Genomic DNA, 17165 nt, shown 5'->3' with positions numbered 1-17165 from the left:
TAATTAAATTACGGTGTTTTAGGGTTTGTGCCAAAATTTTTAATGTGTATATTTATACTATAATAAAAGGGTTTTTATGACGGAATTTAAACCACTCATGAGTTCAACGCCTTATCTTATTGAAAAAAATAAAGCGTTTGTGACGAACGTGGCACATTGTTATTACTATTAAACTATTATCATGACTAATTTTATTATTTTTTTAATTTACTGATATTAAATTAATTATTATTAATATTAGTATTAAGATAAATAAGAAAATAACCATAAAAAACAAATTTTGTCGGGTCGAGTGCTTTGCTCTTCTTCTTCTTCTTCTTCATTCTTTTTTCTCTTTTTGCTTCTTCTATTTCTCAAAACCCTTAGCATCACGTTCCTTATAATAGCATTTCACAAACCCTCACTTTCTTCTATCCGAAACCTCCAATCTCTCTTTCTCTCTCTCGCTCACTCCAATTTCTTTCACAACTCGCCGGAAAATCTCCCCGGCGGCGGCTATGGCTGACTATTTCTCCGGCTCCGTCGAATTCGGACTCAACCTATCGAAGCGAGTTTACTACGGCAGAGGATCGGCTCCACTGTCGGTTCCGTCGATGTCACGGTCGCCGGAGGGATTCCTCCCGACGGCGCCGATGTGCTACGCGGTGATATCCGATCCGGAGAAGGTCGACAATCCGGACATTCGGAGTTACCAGCCCTACGTGCTCGGCGAGTGCGATCCTCCGGCGCTGATACCGCTTGAGCTTCACGGCGTCGCCATGGAAGTGGAGTGCTCCTTGGACACGGCGTTTGTAACGGTCACCGGAAAGTGGCGCGTGCATTGCGTGACCGGAAGTAGTACGTGTGATTGCCAGGTTGCCATACCCATGGGTGAACAGGTACGTAGACACTCAACCATTAATTCGATTCCAGTCAATGCATATATTTCCATTTTCTCAATTCTTTCAATTTTTTTTAAAAAAAATCTTAATAGAAATAATCTGTTATAAAATTCGAATTTAATTCCTGCATCCTTCAAGTACAAAATCATAAATCACGAGTAAATTTTTTTAGACAGTTTACGTATAAACCAACAAATTTTACTTTTTTTGTTCTTTCGTTTGACGTGACAGTCATAAAGTAAAAACATGTTATAATACCGCGGTAAAAGATGCATATTATAAAGTTTGAAGTTATTTTTTGAATTTAAAAATATATTTTAAACTTTAAAATTCGAAAATCTAAACTCTAAAATTTGGAATACAAAATTATATTTAAAATTTTAAAATTTATAAAGTTTATAGAATAATACGGAAATAAAAAACCCTAAATCCTAATTTTTTGTTCAATGGTAATTTTAGAATTGCAATATTTATAGAGGTAGAGAAAGAAAATATGGAGGTGGGGGAAGAAATTTCCTTGCTGGAAATGTCAAAAGCAGGTGAGAGTTAATGGGCCTGACATAAAAACCTCAAAATAGAAGGGAATAATATGAGAAAGTGTGGTTTGCCTGTTTGGTTTGTATCAGCCTTTTAGTTAATATATTTTATTATTGTTTTGAAATATGAAATCTCAGGGCAAAGGATAAGTTCGTTTGCTATTTTCTTCACTAAAAATTGAAAATTAATTTAATGTAATTTTTTTCTGTTAAAACTTTGAAAGCATCGTTAATAGAAATATCAAATTGTTTTAATTTTTAAAATGCTGTCAAGGAGATTTTGAAATAACAGTTTAAAACAGAATTAGAGAATAAAAAAAGGGAATGTTTAGTTAATTAGTAATAATAATATGAATTTAATTCATACATTTTTTAATGTACAAGTTTTTAATAATGTTATAAAAAATTATATATATATATATATATATGTTTATTTAGTGAAAACATATTTTTCTAGGCGAAGAAAAAATATGTTTACTTTGACAGTTAAATAATAGCGTTTTCCGATCAATTATTACAGTCCATAGTTAAAAACGTAAAACAAAAATTAATCAATTATTTTTATAAGAGTTTTTTGTCTCCATGACTTTTCTAAACTATTAATTAATCAGAAAATATCTTTAATATGGTATAAAAGACATTTAAGACTTTTGATGCGTGTATTTTTAGTTTTTTTAGTGGATAGTTTTCTATAAAAATGTTTTCATCTAAGAATCATTTTAGGAAAATGTTATTACCAATGAAAACATATTTAAAATCAAAGGATATGAAAATTTCAAAGAATACGAGATGCTTTGTAACGAAGACAAAGGTCACTAAGGGTATTTTTAATACTCTTTCAAAAACATTTTTTTAGTTTACAAAAAAATAAAAAATATTTTTTTTTGTAATTTTGGTAGATGCTTCTCTGTATATCATTAATATCATATTTGTCTCCATTTTTTATTATACTATTTTATTTTAGTATATTATAATTTAATATTTATATTAAATTCACTATATATATTTACATAAAATGGTTTGTGTTTTAAAGTTTGAAATTCAAGAAAACATATTACATACTAACATTCACTATCTATCATAATTGAATTTCCACTTTTCCAATCTAACCTCATCACAAAATACTATTCTTATGAATAAGAATAAAATGGAAATATCATTTGTATTTTTGAAATTCAGAAGAACATATTATGTATAAGTATACTCCTACTTATCAAATTTAACATTTATCATCCACATCACATTATATAAGTACACTTAAGGATATGAATATAATTTATATACACCAAATTGGATAATTATATATTGTTATACGTAAGAGGCTTCCCGAGTATACATTTCTGGCTACTAGTTGCAACGTTTTAAATTTCAGATATTTATACCGTCTGCAATAGCCTGTTACCCATGAGATCAATTTGGTGGAGAAAAGTCAGTTCTGGGTGGGGAAAATTCCTTTTGAACTTTATAATTTAAAAGGTTTTGCGTTTTGCATAGTTGACATTCTTTCCTACTGGCGATTTCCACATGAGTGAGAAAGGACTGACTGATAAGAATGGATCAGACTCAAACAGTGTTTTTACAATGGATTACATGAAATGTTTTGATGTTTCACAGATTTATGAAATTGCATACCAATATTTTGTGCAACTTGATACGTAGTTTATTTCATGAATTCTCAAGTTAGTACGATGTGGCTAACAGGGTTCACTTCTAGGTCTAGAGGTTGATGGTTCTGGAAGAACTTATCACACTGAACTGATCTCCCTGAAGGATGAAAAGGATAAGGATAAAGTGGCCAAAGCTAAAGATGGATACTTCTTGAAAAGCCATATATACACCGTTAAGATTCCACAGGTTATTATTACATAGCAAAATAACTTCATTATTGATAGTTATTAATTTGCACATCCTATTTATTTGAAAAATTATTCATGTCTTGCAGTTGAGGGGAGGCTCCGTGTTCTCAACTAAGATCAGATGGTCCCAGAAAATATTATTTCACGATGGCCAGTTATCTCTGTGTGTCCCTTTCAGCTTTCCGTCATACGTCAACCCAGCTGGAAAAAGAATTTCTAAAAAGGAGAAGATATTTTTGAAAGTGAATTCTGGTTTTGCAACGGAAGTGTTATTATGCAAAACCACCAGTCATCCCCTGAAGGTAAAATTAACCGCGCTATTACAAATTTCAGTTTGGCCACCTTTAGACTTGAGTAACATTATTCTTTCGATTTTCAGGAACTACTGCGCCAAGCTGGCAAATTAAATTTATCATATGAAGCAGAAGTGTCAGCATGGTCAAGTACAGACTTCAATTTCTCGTACTCTGTAAGACCTCGAAGCATAGAATTTTATTAAAATTATTTAATGCAATTCCATGAAAGTAACAATGAGTGATCTTTGAACCATAGATATTCAGAATCAGACATGAATATTATCTGTGCTATAATAATAAAAATTATTAACTTAATGGTCTAGTGTTTTTACACAGTTTTCTTCAAATGACATATTTGGAGCTGTTCTCTTGCAATCTCCATTCCTGCGTGATTTTGACGAAAGAGAGATATTTTGTTTGTATCTTTACGCCGGAAACGGGCAGGGCAGAAAGGTTTGTTACAATATTAGTTTGTTAGTACAAAAGGAATATAGAAATATTGTAGTTAGCATTCACAGGTGCATGCCTGTTTCAAATTTCAAATGACGCTTCCTTTACTTTTCAAGCGCATTTATAATGGATCGTTTATGTCCCTTGATAGGTTTTTAAAAAGGATGTGGTGTTTATAGTAGATATCAGCGCTAGCATGAAGGGAACTCCTCTCGATAACACAAAGAATGCCCTACTGGCATCGCTCTCTCAATTAAATGCACAAGATACATTTAACATTATAGCTTTCAATGGAGCGCTCTACTTATTTTCGTCATCAATGGAATCAGCTACAGAGGAAGCAATTTTAAATGCTACGAAGTGGGTTGACACTAATTTTATTGCTAATGGTGACACTAATATCATGCTTCCCGTAACACAGGTAATTCTTTTTTTACATTTTCAATGACATGTGAAAAACATTGTTTTCTTTTTTCAAGTCTTGTTAATTAAGACTTTTCAATTATCTTTGTTTTGTCATATCTACTGCACTCATGAAAGTATTACGTATAAGAAGAGGAGATGTAACCTAAGGCTACTATATTATTACCTATTTAGCTCTTTTATTTATGCATCAATTTGTTGGAATGACTAGCAGAAGTACAGGCGTCTGACATTGAATAGGAAAATATCGAGTAACATATAAGTAGGAAGAAGTCATATCAATATTGTTAGATTTTAGAATGAGTTTAGTGATAAATTTACTTATGTAATTTGTACCTGACAAAAATGAGCTCATTCTTATTTACTTTGCATTCTCCCGTTTGTCTTGGAAATTTACCTGGTTTATTTATGGCTAAAAGTCTACAACATTATCTTCAGTACTTGCACTTTGAGTTTTTGAGAGCTTTCTGGTGTTTAAGCACCATATCATATTCCTTATCTGACTTCAATACTTAATATTTGTCTTTGATTTGCTTCTAATGTTAAACGTAAGGATATAAGGTAGATCTGTTACTGTTATGGTATATTTACCTTTTAATGACCATACCATTCTATGCGGTGTTTAATCCATTGTATACCGTGCAACACGTTTGGATGTTGAATCCTAAATATGTATTCTGGTCTATCTCAGGCAATGAAGCTTCTTGAGAAATCAACTGATGCGGTCCCTCTTATTTTTCTCGTTACTGATGGGGCTGTTGAGGATGAGAGAGAGATATGCAATTTTGTCAAAAGCTATGTCTCAAGTGGGCAATCAGTTCCAACACCGCGTATAAGTACCTTTGGCATAGGCAAGAATTCTAGCTTCCGCTTCTATATTTATTCTTCAGAAAATAGTTTCTGGGATATCATTAATTCGCAATGTTCATTTGACACTTCAATCTTGGATAAGTATTTTACTTTAGCTAATGTTTTAAGTAGCCAAAAATGTTTTTTTTTTGTCCTGAAGATAAAAATGTTTTGAAACTTAATTTAGTATCTGTTTGGATATAAATTAAAAGTGCTTTTTAGAACTTGTCTACTAGAAATATACAAAAAAAAATCAGCTAAGAAACACTCAAAAATACATCTTGCTCTGCATTCAAAGAGGCCCTTAGGCATGTTTTAAACTGTAGAATCGAATGCTTTTACATGTTGCTTAATTTGTCAAGATAAGAGTGTTACAAAATAAATCAAGAAGGTACGTACCCCTTAAAAAGGTACTGCAAATTGGGGTTGATCGATTTTGACAAGGTCTTGGTTTTGACCAACCGGTGGACTTTTATCCGTAGGTTATAACCATTTTGACTGTTCAGTAAAGCCCTGATCTTGGAATGGGATTACCTGCAATCCACCAAAACTTTTTTAGGGAGCTGTGTATTTTTTTTCAATTACCAATTATTGGGCTTGTGACTAGAATGATGTTGTAAGTATGAAAGAATATAGAATGTTCTATTTATCAGCAGTTCCTATTGGCATAATATTCAACATAGATTTCTTTATTATTAATCTCTTTATTTGTTGCCATACTTTCTTTTTTAGTAATATTTCTCTGTTTCGCTATTTGAAACTTCAGGTTTATATTGCAATCACTACTTCCTGCAAATGCTAGCACAAATTGGGAGGGGACATTATGATTGTGCTCATGATTTAGGTTAGTTTCTTTCCTTGTCCTGTCAACCACATCGCAACTTGAAGTTTGCGCAAATTTTGAGGCGTAAATTTGAAAAAAGAAATGTTTCGTATTATGTGTTGAAGTTTCCAAAAGTGCTAATCAGTGTGTTTAGACAGACGAACCACAAAAATATTGGAGACGAATAGGGACAAATTCACTGGCAAAACTTGCTGAAGAGAATAGGATCATTCAAAGTTTATAAGGAGTATTTTGACTATATTTCTAGATAACCCGGGACATCTTAGCTAGCATTAAAACCAGATAGATTATGATACCATATTAATATTAGAAAATGATTGGCCTAACTGATTTTCAAAACTAGTTCGAGAGGTTGAGAAAGGCTTAATCATACATACACACAAACATACATATATATATATATATATATATATATATATATATATATATATATATATATATATATATATATGAAGTTTCATTGATCTCTCTTTTTTTTCATCTTTTCCAGATTCAATTGAATTTAGAATGCAAAGGCTATTCAGTACAGCTTCATCAGTTATAGTTGCTGATGTAACAATCGAAAGTTTAGAAAGTCTCGATTCACATGAGGTACATATCCAATAAAGTATTATCCTTAATTATCACTGGAAACGTGCTCTAATGATATATAGTTTACTTAAAAATGAATCATATTTACGTGTTAGATCTATCTGATGTTGAAACTATAGTCTGATTATATATTGCAGTTATTCCCGTCTCATATACAAGATATATCATCTGGAAGTCCGTTGATCCTATCAGGCAGATACACTGGTACTTTCCCTGAATTAGTTAAAGTCACTGGTACTTTGGCAGATATGACTAACTTCGCAGTAGACCTTAAAGTGAAAAGAGAGAAGGATATACAGCTCAGTAACGTAATATCTCACTCCTAAGGCTTAACTTACCACGCATTCTTCATATCTGATTGTGATTTTTTCCCTCTTAGCAAATGGGAAGTGAATATTACCATGCAACTCATCTATAGCTCCTCCCACATTGTATCATCATATGTAACTTTGTGCTGCTTTTACGTTGCTTTCACTCTTTACTTCCATTGTTTCACTCAACACTTTATTTTGGTTGGGTAGGCAGTTAGTGCATTAAAAGTAGATTGCCTTTTTGTCATATCCTTTCACAATTCTATGTCGCATCTAAATATGAATTTCAATTCTTAATGCCTTGAAACATTTAGCAGTCGAAACTTATACTTGTCCTGTAATATCGGTTTCTTCCTTGGAAATGTGATATGTATTTCATATCATTGAGAATGTGGTTCTCCAGGTTACACATAATCATTTGGAATGTAGATCCTTTGAACAGGGTGATTCTGAATGCATACTCGACTATGCGCTGAATGTGGTTTGATAAATTTTTGGTCTTCTCTCCAGGTTCTTGCAAAGAGACATATAGACATGGTCACTGCACAAGCCTGGTTATTGAAAAGTGAAGAGCTGGAGGAGAAGGTTTGTCTATTACGTATGTTTTGCGCATATTGAATTTCTTTTTGAAAAAGAAACTGAAAAAAGGTGAAAATGTAAAATATAAGGAGACCAGTGTATATCAAGACATTTATTTCAAACAAAGTCACACTGGTTTCATTCACTAACATTCACGCAAAGAGTCTTCAACACAACACAACACAATCCATTATATTCTACAAAATTGACGTTGTTGTGCAAACAATAATATTAGTAATGGTTTTAGCTCCATGATCATGTAGTTTTCATTGATTATAGATCTACTTTATTATTAAAATAATAAATAGTTAAACTAATAATAAAAAGTAAAATTATTAATAATAAATAAAAATAACTTCTCTTTTTATTCATTTCTTTTTTACTAAATAGTTTCTCTTATCACTTGTTTCTTTTCTCCTTCCTTTTTCTTTTCTTTTTTTTGTCTTTTTTCTCTGTCAAAGTGTAGTGTTAGTTATATCTGCCTCATATTATAACTATGTCTAGGAACCTAATTGAAAAATAATGAAAAAGTACATAAGACCCTATTTTTTTTAATTTAACTCATTATATAAAAGTCTTTGTTCTACTCTCAAAATCAGAAAATAAGCTGGGATGAATGTGAATTTCACTTTAATATGGTTTTATCTTGATATACTTTCAAGTGTTTATATTTTGTGTTTTGCTGCACCACTCATTTATAAAAAATGGCAACTGCTGTCTATTAGGTTACAAAAATGAGTATTCAAAATAAAGTCCTGTCAGAGTATACCTGCATGAACATGGTTCTTGTACAGAGCGATGAAGGGAAGAAACCACCGGAACAATTTCTGTTAAAAAAGGTAGAGCTTTGCATTGGAATAAAGTAAAATATCAGAATAGTTCCTTTTTCCCTTTGCACCATCAATCTGAATCTCTAAGCTCCTAACACACAGGCATACAACAAACTTAGCTTCCAGCAGTTGGATTTCGACATGAAGAAGTTATTCCTTGGCGGACTGAGTGTTGGATTTGGTGACTCTAAAGCAACTGCTGAGAATTTGGCACCATCTATAAAGGAAGCAAAACCACCTGAAGGACTACTGGGAAAAGCTGCTTCCACCTGTTGTGGCCGATTGGCTGACAGCTGTTGTGGCATGTGTCTGCTGCAGGCTTGCACTCTTGTGAATGACCAGTGCACCATTGTTTGCACTCAACTTTGTGCAGCCCTGGCCTGTTTTGAGTTAATCAAATGCTGTATTGAGCTCTGCGAGTGTGATTGTTTGTAGTCAAATTATATATGCTAAGTCAAGCATAGAGAAACTCTTTAATATTACAAATTGTTCGCAATGTATATATATGTATTATACCAATGACATGTTTGTACCTTATAAATTTCTTATATTCTTTTAATTCCTAGACTATATTCCCAGATGTTCCTGCATTTTTATTTAAAAAAAAAATTGAGGATGGTTTTGTCTCTTAATCAAGGGAAATTGTGTGTAAACCAGTTAGTTATACCCTAATCATGCTCATTTTGAATGTTCAAAATTAAAATAGAATTAGGTGCTTAACTACATTTTTATTTTTAGTTTGATTCTTCAGTTAAGTTATTATATGAAACAAGAAACTATTGTGAACAGTGAGATAGTACTCTAGATGTTACTTTAAATTATGTAATTTGTTAAGTAAGTGAACATTATTACCTTAAAAAATAAATTTAATTTAACATAAATACTTTAAAAGAATTAAAATAAATTGTTTTAAATTTAAAGAGTTATATTGAATACATATAAAAAACTCAAATTACACTACTATAATTTTTTACTAAAAGTTGTGTAATATTTCTTTTCCAAATTTCACTGTAAAATTAATCATATTCATAAAAAAATGATATTAATCTAAAAATCTAAAATGATTTGAGAATAAAAATTAACTTAAATGGTGGAGACGCAACACTCTAGTGTCAAAGTGTGATACGCCATGTGTGCAGACTAATGTCACTACGTACGTTATCTTATCAATCAATCGTTAATATTGTTGGTGAAAATTTAAAGAAAAAGACCAATACGAACACTTTTAATAATTTTTTAAATCAATTTTTTTTTATAAATTATTAAATTAAATTGAATATTAATACCAAATGTAAGAACGGAAAATGTAATTATACTTTAATTATATTATATAATATAATATAAAAAATTATTAATAATAAAATAAAAACAAATTAGTAATAATATAAAAGATAATAAAGTAATAATAATAAAGTTAAAATAAATAATGATAATAAATTTAATTTTTTAATATAATTAAATAAATATATTTATAAAATAATAGTAGTATAACTATAAAATAAAATAAAAGAAACATTGAATAAATGATAATAATAATATAACTATAAAATAAAATAAAAATGATAGAATAATAAGAAAAAATGTAATAAATAGTAATATTATTAATAAATTTATATATAATAAAGGTGAAAATAATAAAATTAAAATAATAATAATAATAATAACAATAACATTAAAGATATAAAATAATAATTTAATATTTAATTAAAATTAATTTATAATATCAAAGTAATTTAATTATTTATAAATATATTAATTTTTTTAATATTTTCTCTTAATCTAAACACTTCATTTTTTTTCTTTTTTTTGTCTTTATTTTCTTCATTTTTCACTCAGTTGACTCCCTAGTCCAAATACACACTATTTTTCCATGGTGTTTCTAATCAAAATGATGTTTTCCATGTAAGAAAACCATGTAGCTTTTTTTCCACTTCATAGTACCCAACACAAATCCTCTGTTGTCTCTGCAGCAAGGATTTCTCTACAGCATAAATCTTAATCATTCATCATATTCTCTCTCATGGATAATGGGATTCAAAACAATAAGAAGTATGCAAAACTCCTTAATTATTCTCCCCTCTCTCTATAGGTTGTAATCTCTGTCAGTGTTGTTGCTTCTTTCAGCTTCATTCTGCAAATGAGACCCCATTTTTCCGGATTCAGCTGGATACTTGTGCTTCTTGTTTTCGTCTCTGCTTCCTGGTAAGCTGCGATTCCAGTAATAGGCCCTAGGGTTTCAAATAATTTGAATTGGTTAACCAGTGAACTTGGTGAAATGAGAAATATATCAGTGAACTTGGTCTAATTGTAATTGGTGAAATGAGAAATATATCACAAATACTTGTTGAATATCATTGTTCCCACATCTGTAATTTAAACTTTTTGGTAACTGAATTTGGGAGAGGAATAACTGTGCATGTTTTTGTTTTCTTGCTTCGGATAAAATAATAATTCTGAAATTCTTACAAAATCAGCTTGTAAGTTGAGGAATGAATCATTTGTATACTGTAAATTAGTCTTATTTCTTGTCTTGGTGTGATCTCCAAAAGTTAGGACTTATTGTCTTAACAGTGGAGGTATATAACACTGATAGCTAGCACAGACTTTGGGAGATGAGGCATGTCTTGGCCAAGTGCTTAATCTTAACATTGTACTCTATTTACTTTGGGAGATGAGGCATGTCTTGGTTAAGTGCTTAATCTTTTAACACTGTACTTGTATTTTGGGCTATTAGACAAGGTGTTTTGGGGATAAAGTGAATATTTAGTATTTGTGATCTGTAATCATAAATACTAACAACCATTCTCTATACATTTTTGTATACAGGTTGAGCCACCCCAAGTGCCTCCTAGAATATACCTTCTTTTGCCTATAAAAAAAATTGCATTGCACGATTTAGAGACTGTTTCTGTCTGTGATTTCAGGTTGATGTACTAAAAGTGGACAAGTAATGAAAAATAAACTCACTTTGTGATCTTTTCCAAAATTGCAGTTCTTCTTCCCATGGAAGTATGGAATTGGAGAGAACTTTGGCGATTATAAAACCAGACGGATTACTTGGTAACTACACTGATGATATCAAGAGAACAATTGTAGAATATAGTTTCAGCATTTTTAAGGAAAGGATTGTTCAACTTGATGAGGCCACTGTAGAAAAGTTTTATGCTGAGCACTCTTCAAAATGTTTCTTTTCCAGACTTAAAAAATACATGACAAGGTATGAGGTATCTCATTCCCCTGATTATCTTGATGTATGACGATGGTATATCATGTTTCCTGAGCTGTTATGTCCACCTCATTATATCGATGTTTGTTCTATTTCCTAAGTTGCAATTCTCACTTTTACTTAGTTTTATAATGTTAAAATCACTTTAATGATTGGGTTCAATGATATTTATGTTTCATTAATTTCTCTTTCTCTCTCTAATCTTTATTCATTAAACCATTACTTGCACTAGGTCAAGATGAAAGCCAAATTCAGTTAAGTTTCTTCATTATATAGGTCATTTTTAACTTTGTGCCAACTACATGGAGGAGTTAGGAAATTGTAGCTGTCCTTTTTCTTGTTGTAACATTTTAGTAGATATAGAAGAAACCTGAGGGTTATTTCACCTTGATCATGTACTTGTGGCCGTTAATGCTTCATCACTGTGATTTGTGTTCACCTCACCACTGATCATTGTAATCATTTGTCATTAACTTCCCTTTCTGCATGCTTTCTAGTCTTCTGTTATCCTATAAATCTTTTCTTCTGCTTTTCTGAAACAATTATCAGTGGACCAGTGTTGGTTATGGTCTTAGAGAAGGAAAATGCTATTGCTGATTGGCGCGCTTTAATGGGCCCTACTGATGCAAGCAAGGCTAAGATTACTCACCCTCACAGGTCATATAATGTTAATAATCTTATTACATCACACATGCGAACTTTATAGCTTGTTCAATTTGTGTCAAGTTGAGCCCCTTGGCATTGTGGAGGAGGACTTTTATTGAGCTTGATGATCACGACATCTGATTATTTGCTCTTCAGTGAAATAGTTACTTTTTTGTGCAGTATCAGAGCAAAATGTGGATTGGATATAGAAAGGAATTGTGTTCATGGTTCAGACTCTCCTAAATCTGCACAAAGAGAGATTCCATTTTTCTTTAAGGAGCTGTCCTCAGGTCAATGATTTTAATTCTATTTTTAAGCAAAATAAATAAATAAAGTATTCACTCTTAGACACTAGATTTGCTATACAATCAGATGCCTTTTTGCAATATACACCAGTGGACTCCTAAATGCCACATAGGGAATATAGAATTCTTACGAAGAAAGGACTTAATCAATTAAACTGTTGTTGGATGCATGAAGAACAACTTCCTTTAAGATTCCCAGTTTTTAGAGAATTTATGCTGAAATTATTAGTAATAGTAGTAGAACAATGTTAAGATAGTTCTCTTTTCAAAAGAAAAAGGCAGAAAGGGCACCGGCATCTTGACATGCTCATATTATGGATCAACTTGCTAGTATAAACATCTTTCTGAAATCTATACAACTTAGCAAAATGGTTCTATTCCTGTACTGTACTGGACTTAGGGATCGGTATGGACCCTATCAAGTACATGATGAAGGAGAGACCTCATAGTAAAGTAAGTTAAGTTTTAGAGAAGTTTAAGGTCTAAGCATAAGGTAAGGACAAGTTGTTCTTTACACAATGAACATGTTGGTCATAAGTCAGGGTACCTTCTTTGGCAGGTCTAACGAGATTAGCAAGAATGATTATTCTGTGACCAAAATTTCGAAAACTCAAGAAACAACTAAATCCTTGTGGGACTGGTTTTTCTGGTATCCTACACCTCTTACTTCTTGAATTTGTTTTCCAGTACATAAAATTATCTAATGAACACTACAAAGAATTTGTTTTCCAGTACATAAAATTATCTAATGAACACTACAAAGGAGGAACCCTCATAAATACTACATGTCATAGGTTGAGGAGGACACTTGAAAATCACTTGCTTAAATTCACTTTACTTTGAAACAGAATAGTTCCAAATTCCAATTATCATATTCATATCCTCTTTATCATTGTCGCAGAGCTCTTTACTTACTTTGCCTCTCCAAATCTTTGACAGATGTGGTTGCAGAGCATGATGAATTGTAGCTGGTACAAGTTTGAAGCATAACCACAACTTTATTTGTATTTTTTTTGTGTAGCATGAAGAATTATACAACGGAAATCTATGTTAGTTGGAGAGAGAAAAAATTATGTAGTGCCAAGAAAATTATCTATTCAAATTTTTATCCAATCACTTTGTATATTTTTCCCACCAATGTATGATACTCAGGTCCAGGTCTTCAATTGATCTTTGCATGTTTGCCTACTACTCTTGTATGAAACAATCCTTTGACAGATTACAAGAATCAATTTCATTTATTGTAACTCATGTTTTAATATAAAATATGTAATTGAAATTAATTTACATATGCATCTCCATCATGTTTAATAATTCAAAATAAATTTATCGCAAACAATTTCATCTTCAAAAAAATGCACATACCTTCCTGTTATTATCACACTGATATTAGAAACCTGTCATGAATTTGCTTGTATAAAAATATTCATAATTTTGAAAATATTTTTTTTAAATAGTATGAAAAAACTAATTTAAAATACTTTTTATTTAATTTGGTTTGTGTACTGTCGAATAGCCAAGAAGGTTGACATAGCCGAATGATCGAGACAACTAAATTACTCTCTTAATTGTTGATTATTTCTCGGCAAGTGTACCGAATCAACTGTAATATAGTACTCTTTAAAGTACGAATGTCGAACCCACAGAGAACAATTCTAATTAAGATGTTCTGTTGTAAAACTCATTAAGTATAGAAAATAATTTTGAGACTTTGTTCATAACCAAATTAAAGATTTCACAAATAACTCGGAGAGTTAGGGTTTGATTCAAGACGTAACAAAATCAACTTATCAAATATAGAAAAGATACTTGGGATTGAATTGTGTTTATCTCAATCATCTGTATTTTGAATAATACAATATATAATACTCAAAATTATAATGCAATCAATAACCTGGAATCTATTCCTAGCATTACAAGTTATCAAGTATTTTCGTTTATTTCAAATCCTTAAAGGTACTTTCCATTTAAATTTAAGGATCAAAATCAAGACTCTATTGATCAGACAGAATCAAGCAATAAGCATAAAATGGAAATACCAAGAACAAGTAGAAAAGAGAATTTTATATATATATATATATATATATATATCACCAAGAATACATTTGATCAAGATAAATTACATTCAATCCCAAGTTAGAAAGACTTAGCCACTCATGACAGCTCCTCCCATCTTCATTCTTGATCTGGATTGCATAAGAAAGGCTGATCTGAGCAAGTTCTTCACCTAAGAACAGAGGTTTCTCCTCTTTCTCTCACTAGTCTCTCTCTAAAAAACCCAATATGTTTTCCATCGCTGGTTTTGAGTTATGTTTCAGAATTTATATAATCAACTTTAGCTCAAGCTAGCCCGTTTTAGCTTAAGCTAGATCTTTCGGTGCATTTTTAGCTTGAGCTAGCGATTCTAGCCTGAGTTAGATCAGTACTGCACCTTTAATCAACTCTGGACAGTTTTAGCTTGAGCTAAATCTTCTTGTGATCCAATTAAGTTTTTACTTTTTTTTTCTTTGAGTGCCAGCTTGAATACATTCTTTCAATGCTTCATATTCATCTGCAATTTACACAAAAATTGAGATTAAATTTCTTCATTTGTTTCTTGGTTCAAAAAATATATAATCAGATTCAATAATTCTCAGATTAGGATAATTTTCTTACATTAAGCAACAATTAAGTTCCAAAGTGTTCAATTTTCTCAATCATAAAAACTACACATTGGCACTTATCATTAATCTAAACACAACTCATAAATCTACAGTTAACCATAATTAAGTCAACTTAGATGTAAAACGTGATTAAGGCACGAACCATCTTTTGGATCCACAAGCAGGCCCATAATAGCTGAGACCCATCAAAAAGTATAAATACTAGATGATTGTTTTTTTCTCTCACCTGCACATTGTAATCAGATTAACTTGATTGTCAGAGTGTCTTTGCAGGTTCCTTCCAAATTTGACGAAAGGAATAATCAATCGAAGACCATCACACCTAGAGATAGTAAAAACTGAAAACAGAAAATAAAAAGATTCACTCTAGCAGTAACTCAACCTTGTAAATAAAAACAATTTTGAATTTAGACTATGTTAGATTTTGGTGTTGAATATGAAAAAGTTAACATTTGTGTACTTATTTCAAATTCAGTAAAACACTCAAATGCATTCTCGTTATCTTAATTCTTTCAATGCAACATTTTTCAACTTACCGTTTGTTTGGAACCTGGTTTCAATTCAACCCTTGCTAAGATAGATTATTGGATGGGAAAAGTACAGCACATCAAATTTAGGTTTAATTATTTTTTTATTGTCTATCACTTCGTTGACCATTCGTTAATTCTAACACTTCTTAATTTAGGTTTATATTGACGTAACAATACTTACGCCATTATTTTTTTATTTGGTTCCACTCATTTTCAACCCTTAATAACAGCACCAAATTCTTTCTAGCATCTCGGTCATTATCGTGTCTAAGTGTAACATTTCACACCACATTACCATAATCATTGACTTTTTAGGACAATGTCATAATACCCAATAAAATTATTAAATTATCAAATTGTCATTACATAATTTTATCCTTTTGCCATCATTATATTTTAATACATTTTAGGATGGAAGACTAATGAATAACAAATAAATTTTTTTAATATTTGTTTAATAGATTTATATCTTAATTTAATTTGTAGGTGAGATTATTATTTCCCTATTATAATTAGGTCATATTTTTAATCAATATATATTTTCTACAGTATTATTTTACATATTAAAAATTTAATATATTTCAAAAACCAGAATATATAAAACTTGATAATATATTTTTTTTTACAAAGAATTAATAAATTAAATGAATATGAAATATTTAAGAGATGTTTCAACTTTTATACATAAATATATGAATATACTATCTAAATCTGGTATCAGAGCACAAATCTTGGTATCAGAGCCATTTCGAGTCTATCCTAACGAGTATTTCTTCCGTTATCGGACCACCCATAACATATATCTCCATGCACGAGTTGGTAGCCTCAGCGTGACGGGTGTGTTGGAGATCCCACATCAACTAGAGATTAGAGTCTTTCATAGTATATAAGTGGGTGCAAACCTCAGCTCATTGAGCGGTTTTATGAGGTTGAGTTAGGTTTAAAGCTCACTTCTTAACAAAATCACAGTCATAATCCTTCTCAAAACAAAAAAAATGGTAAACTACAATAATCATTAAATGTAGATGTAAGATTTGGAATTATATTAGGTTTTAAGTTGAATAAAGTTGAGAATGTGGATAGACAAACAAGGTCCTAATTGGATGGGAAATAGGGTTGTTTTCGAGAGATAGAAGAAAGAAGAGTTGAGAGTTTGATTACTTTGATGGTCAGAATTCGCGGATTCGTGCTTGGACATTGCAACACAAGGAATAAACATTTGCTTACTATTCCTCAATTATGTACCTATGTAACTATCAAACTTTATTACTTTAGTCAAACTATAATCATAACTACTTGGCTGGTGGATACATGTCCACGACTCCAACAATGGGACTCATTGCCCTTATT

The 17165-nt window shown here is 31.1% G+C and overlaps 2 protein-coding genes across 8 annotated transcripts; both read left to right on the top strand.

Annotated features, from left to right (window-relative positions):
• Positions 1–262: 262 nt before the first annotated feature.
• Positions 263–9026, top strand: LOC137818519 (inter alpha-trypsin inhibitor, heavy chain-like protein). 7 transcript variants are annotated; one of them, XM_068621990.2, is made up of 13 exons: positions 263–878; positions 3119–3271; positions 3360–3575; positions 3653–3742; positions 3906–4022; positions 4171–4440; positions 5134–5293; positions 6058–6135; positions 6626–6726; positions 6864–7034; positions 7548–7622; positions 8342–8455; positions 8549–9026. In XM_068621990.2, the coding sequence occupies exons 1-13, from the start codon at positions 498–500 to the stop codon at positions 8879–8881; spliced, it is 2259 nt and encodes a 752-aa protein (XP_068478091.2). In that variant the 5' UTR covers positions 263–497; the 3' UTR covers positions 8882–9026. The 7 variants fall into 7 exon arrangements, with proteins under 7 accessions (XP_068478091.2, XP_090152512.1, XP_068478092.2 ...); XM_090296386.1 differs by having other exon boundaries at positions 276–878; positions 3132–3271; XM_068621991.2 differs by having other exon boundaries at positions 276–878; positions 8566–9026.
• A 1282-nt stretch (positions 9027–10308) lies between these two features.
• LOC137819340 (Nucleoside diphosphate kinase family protein) lies at positions 10309–13788 on the top strand. Its single transcript, XM_068623149.2, has 6 exons — positions 10309–10495; positions 10571–10648; positions 11439–11663; positions 12222–12329; positions 12498–12607; positions 13562–13788. Exons 1-6 carry the CDS (start codon positions 10467–10469, stop codon positions 13588–13590), a joined length of 579 nt encoding a protein of 192 aa, XP_068479250.2. The 5' UTR covers positions 10309–10466; the 3' UTR covers positions 13591–13788.
• Positions 13789–17165: the final 3377 nt, after the last annotated feature.

Source organism: Phaseolus vulgaris, chromosome 10, assembly GCF_051622355.1.
Source record: "Phaseolus vulgaris cultivar YP4 chromosome 10, ASM5162235v1, whole genome shotgun sequence".
Lineage (NCBI taxonomy): Eukaryota > Viridiplantae > Streptophyta > Magnoliopsida > Fabales > Fabaceae > Phaseolus > Phaseolus vulgaris.
This window is presented reverse-complemented; position numbering and strand designations above follow the sequence as displayed.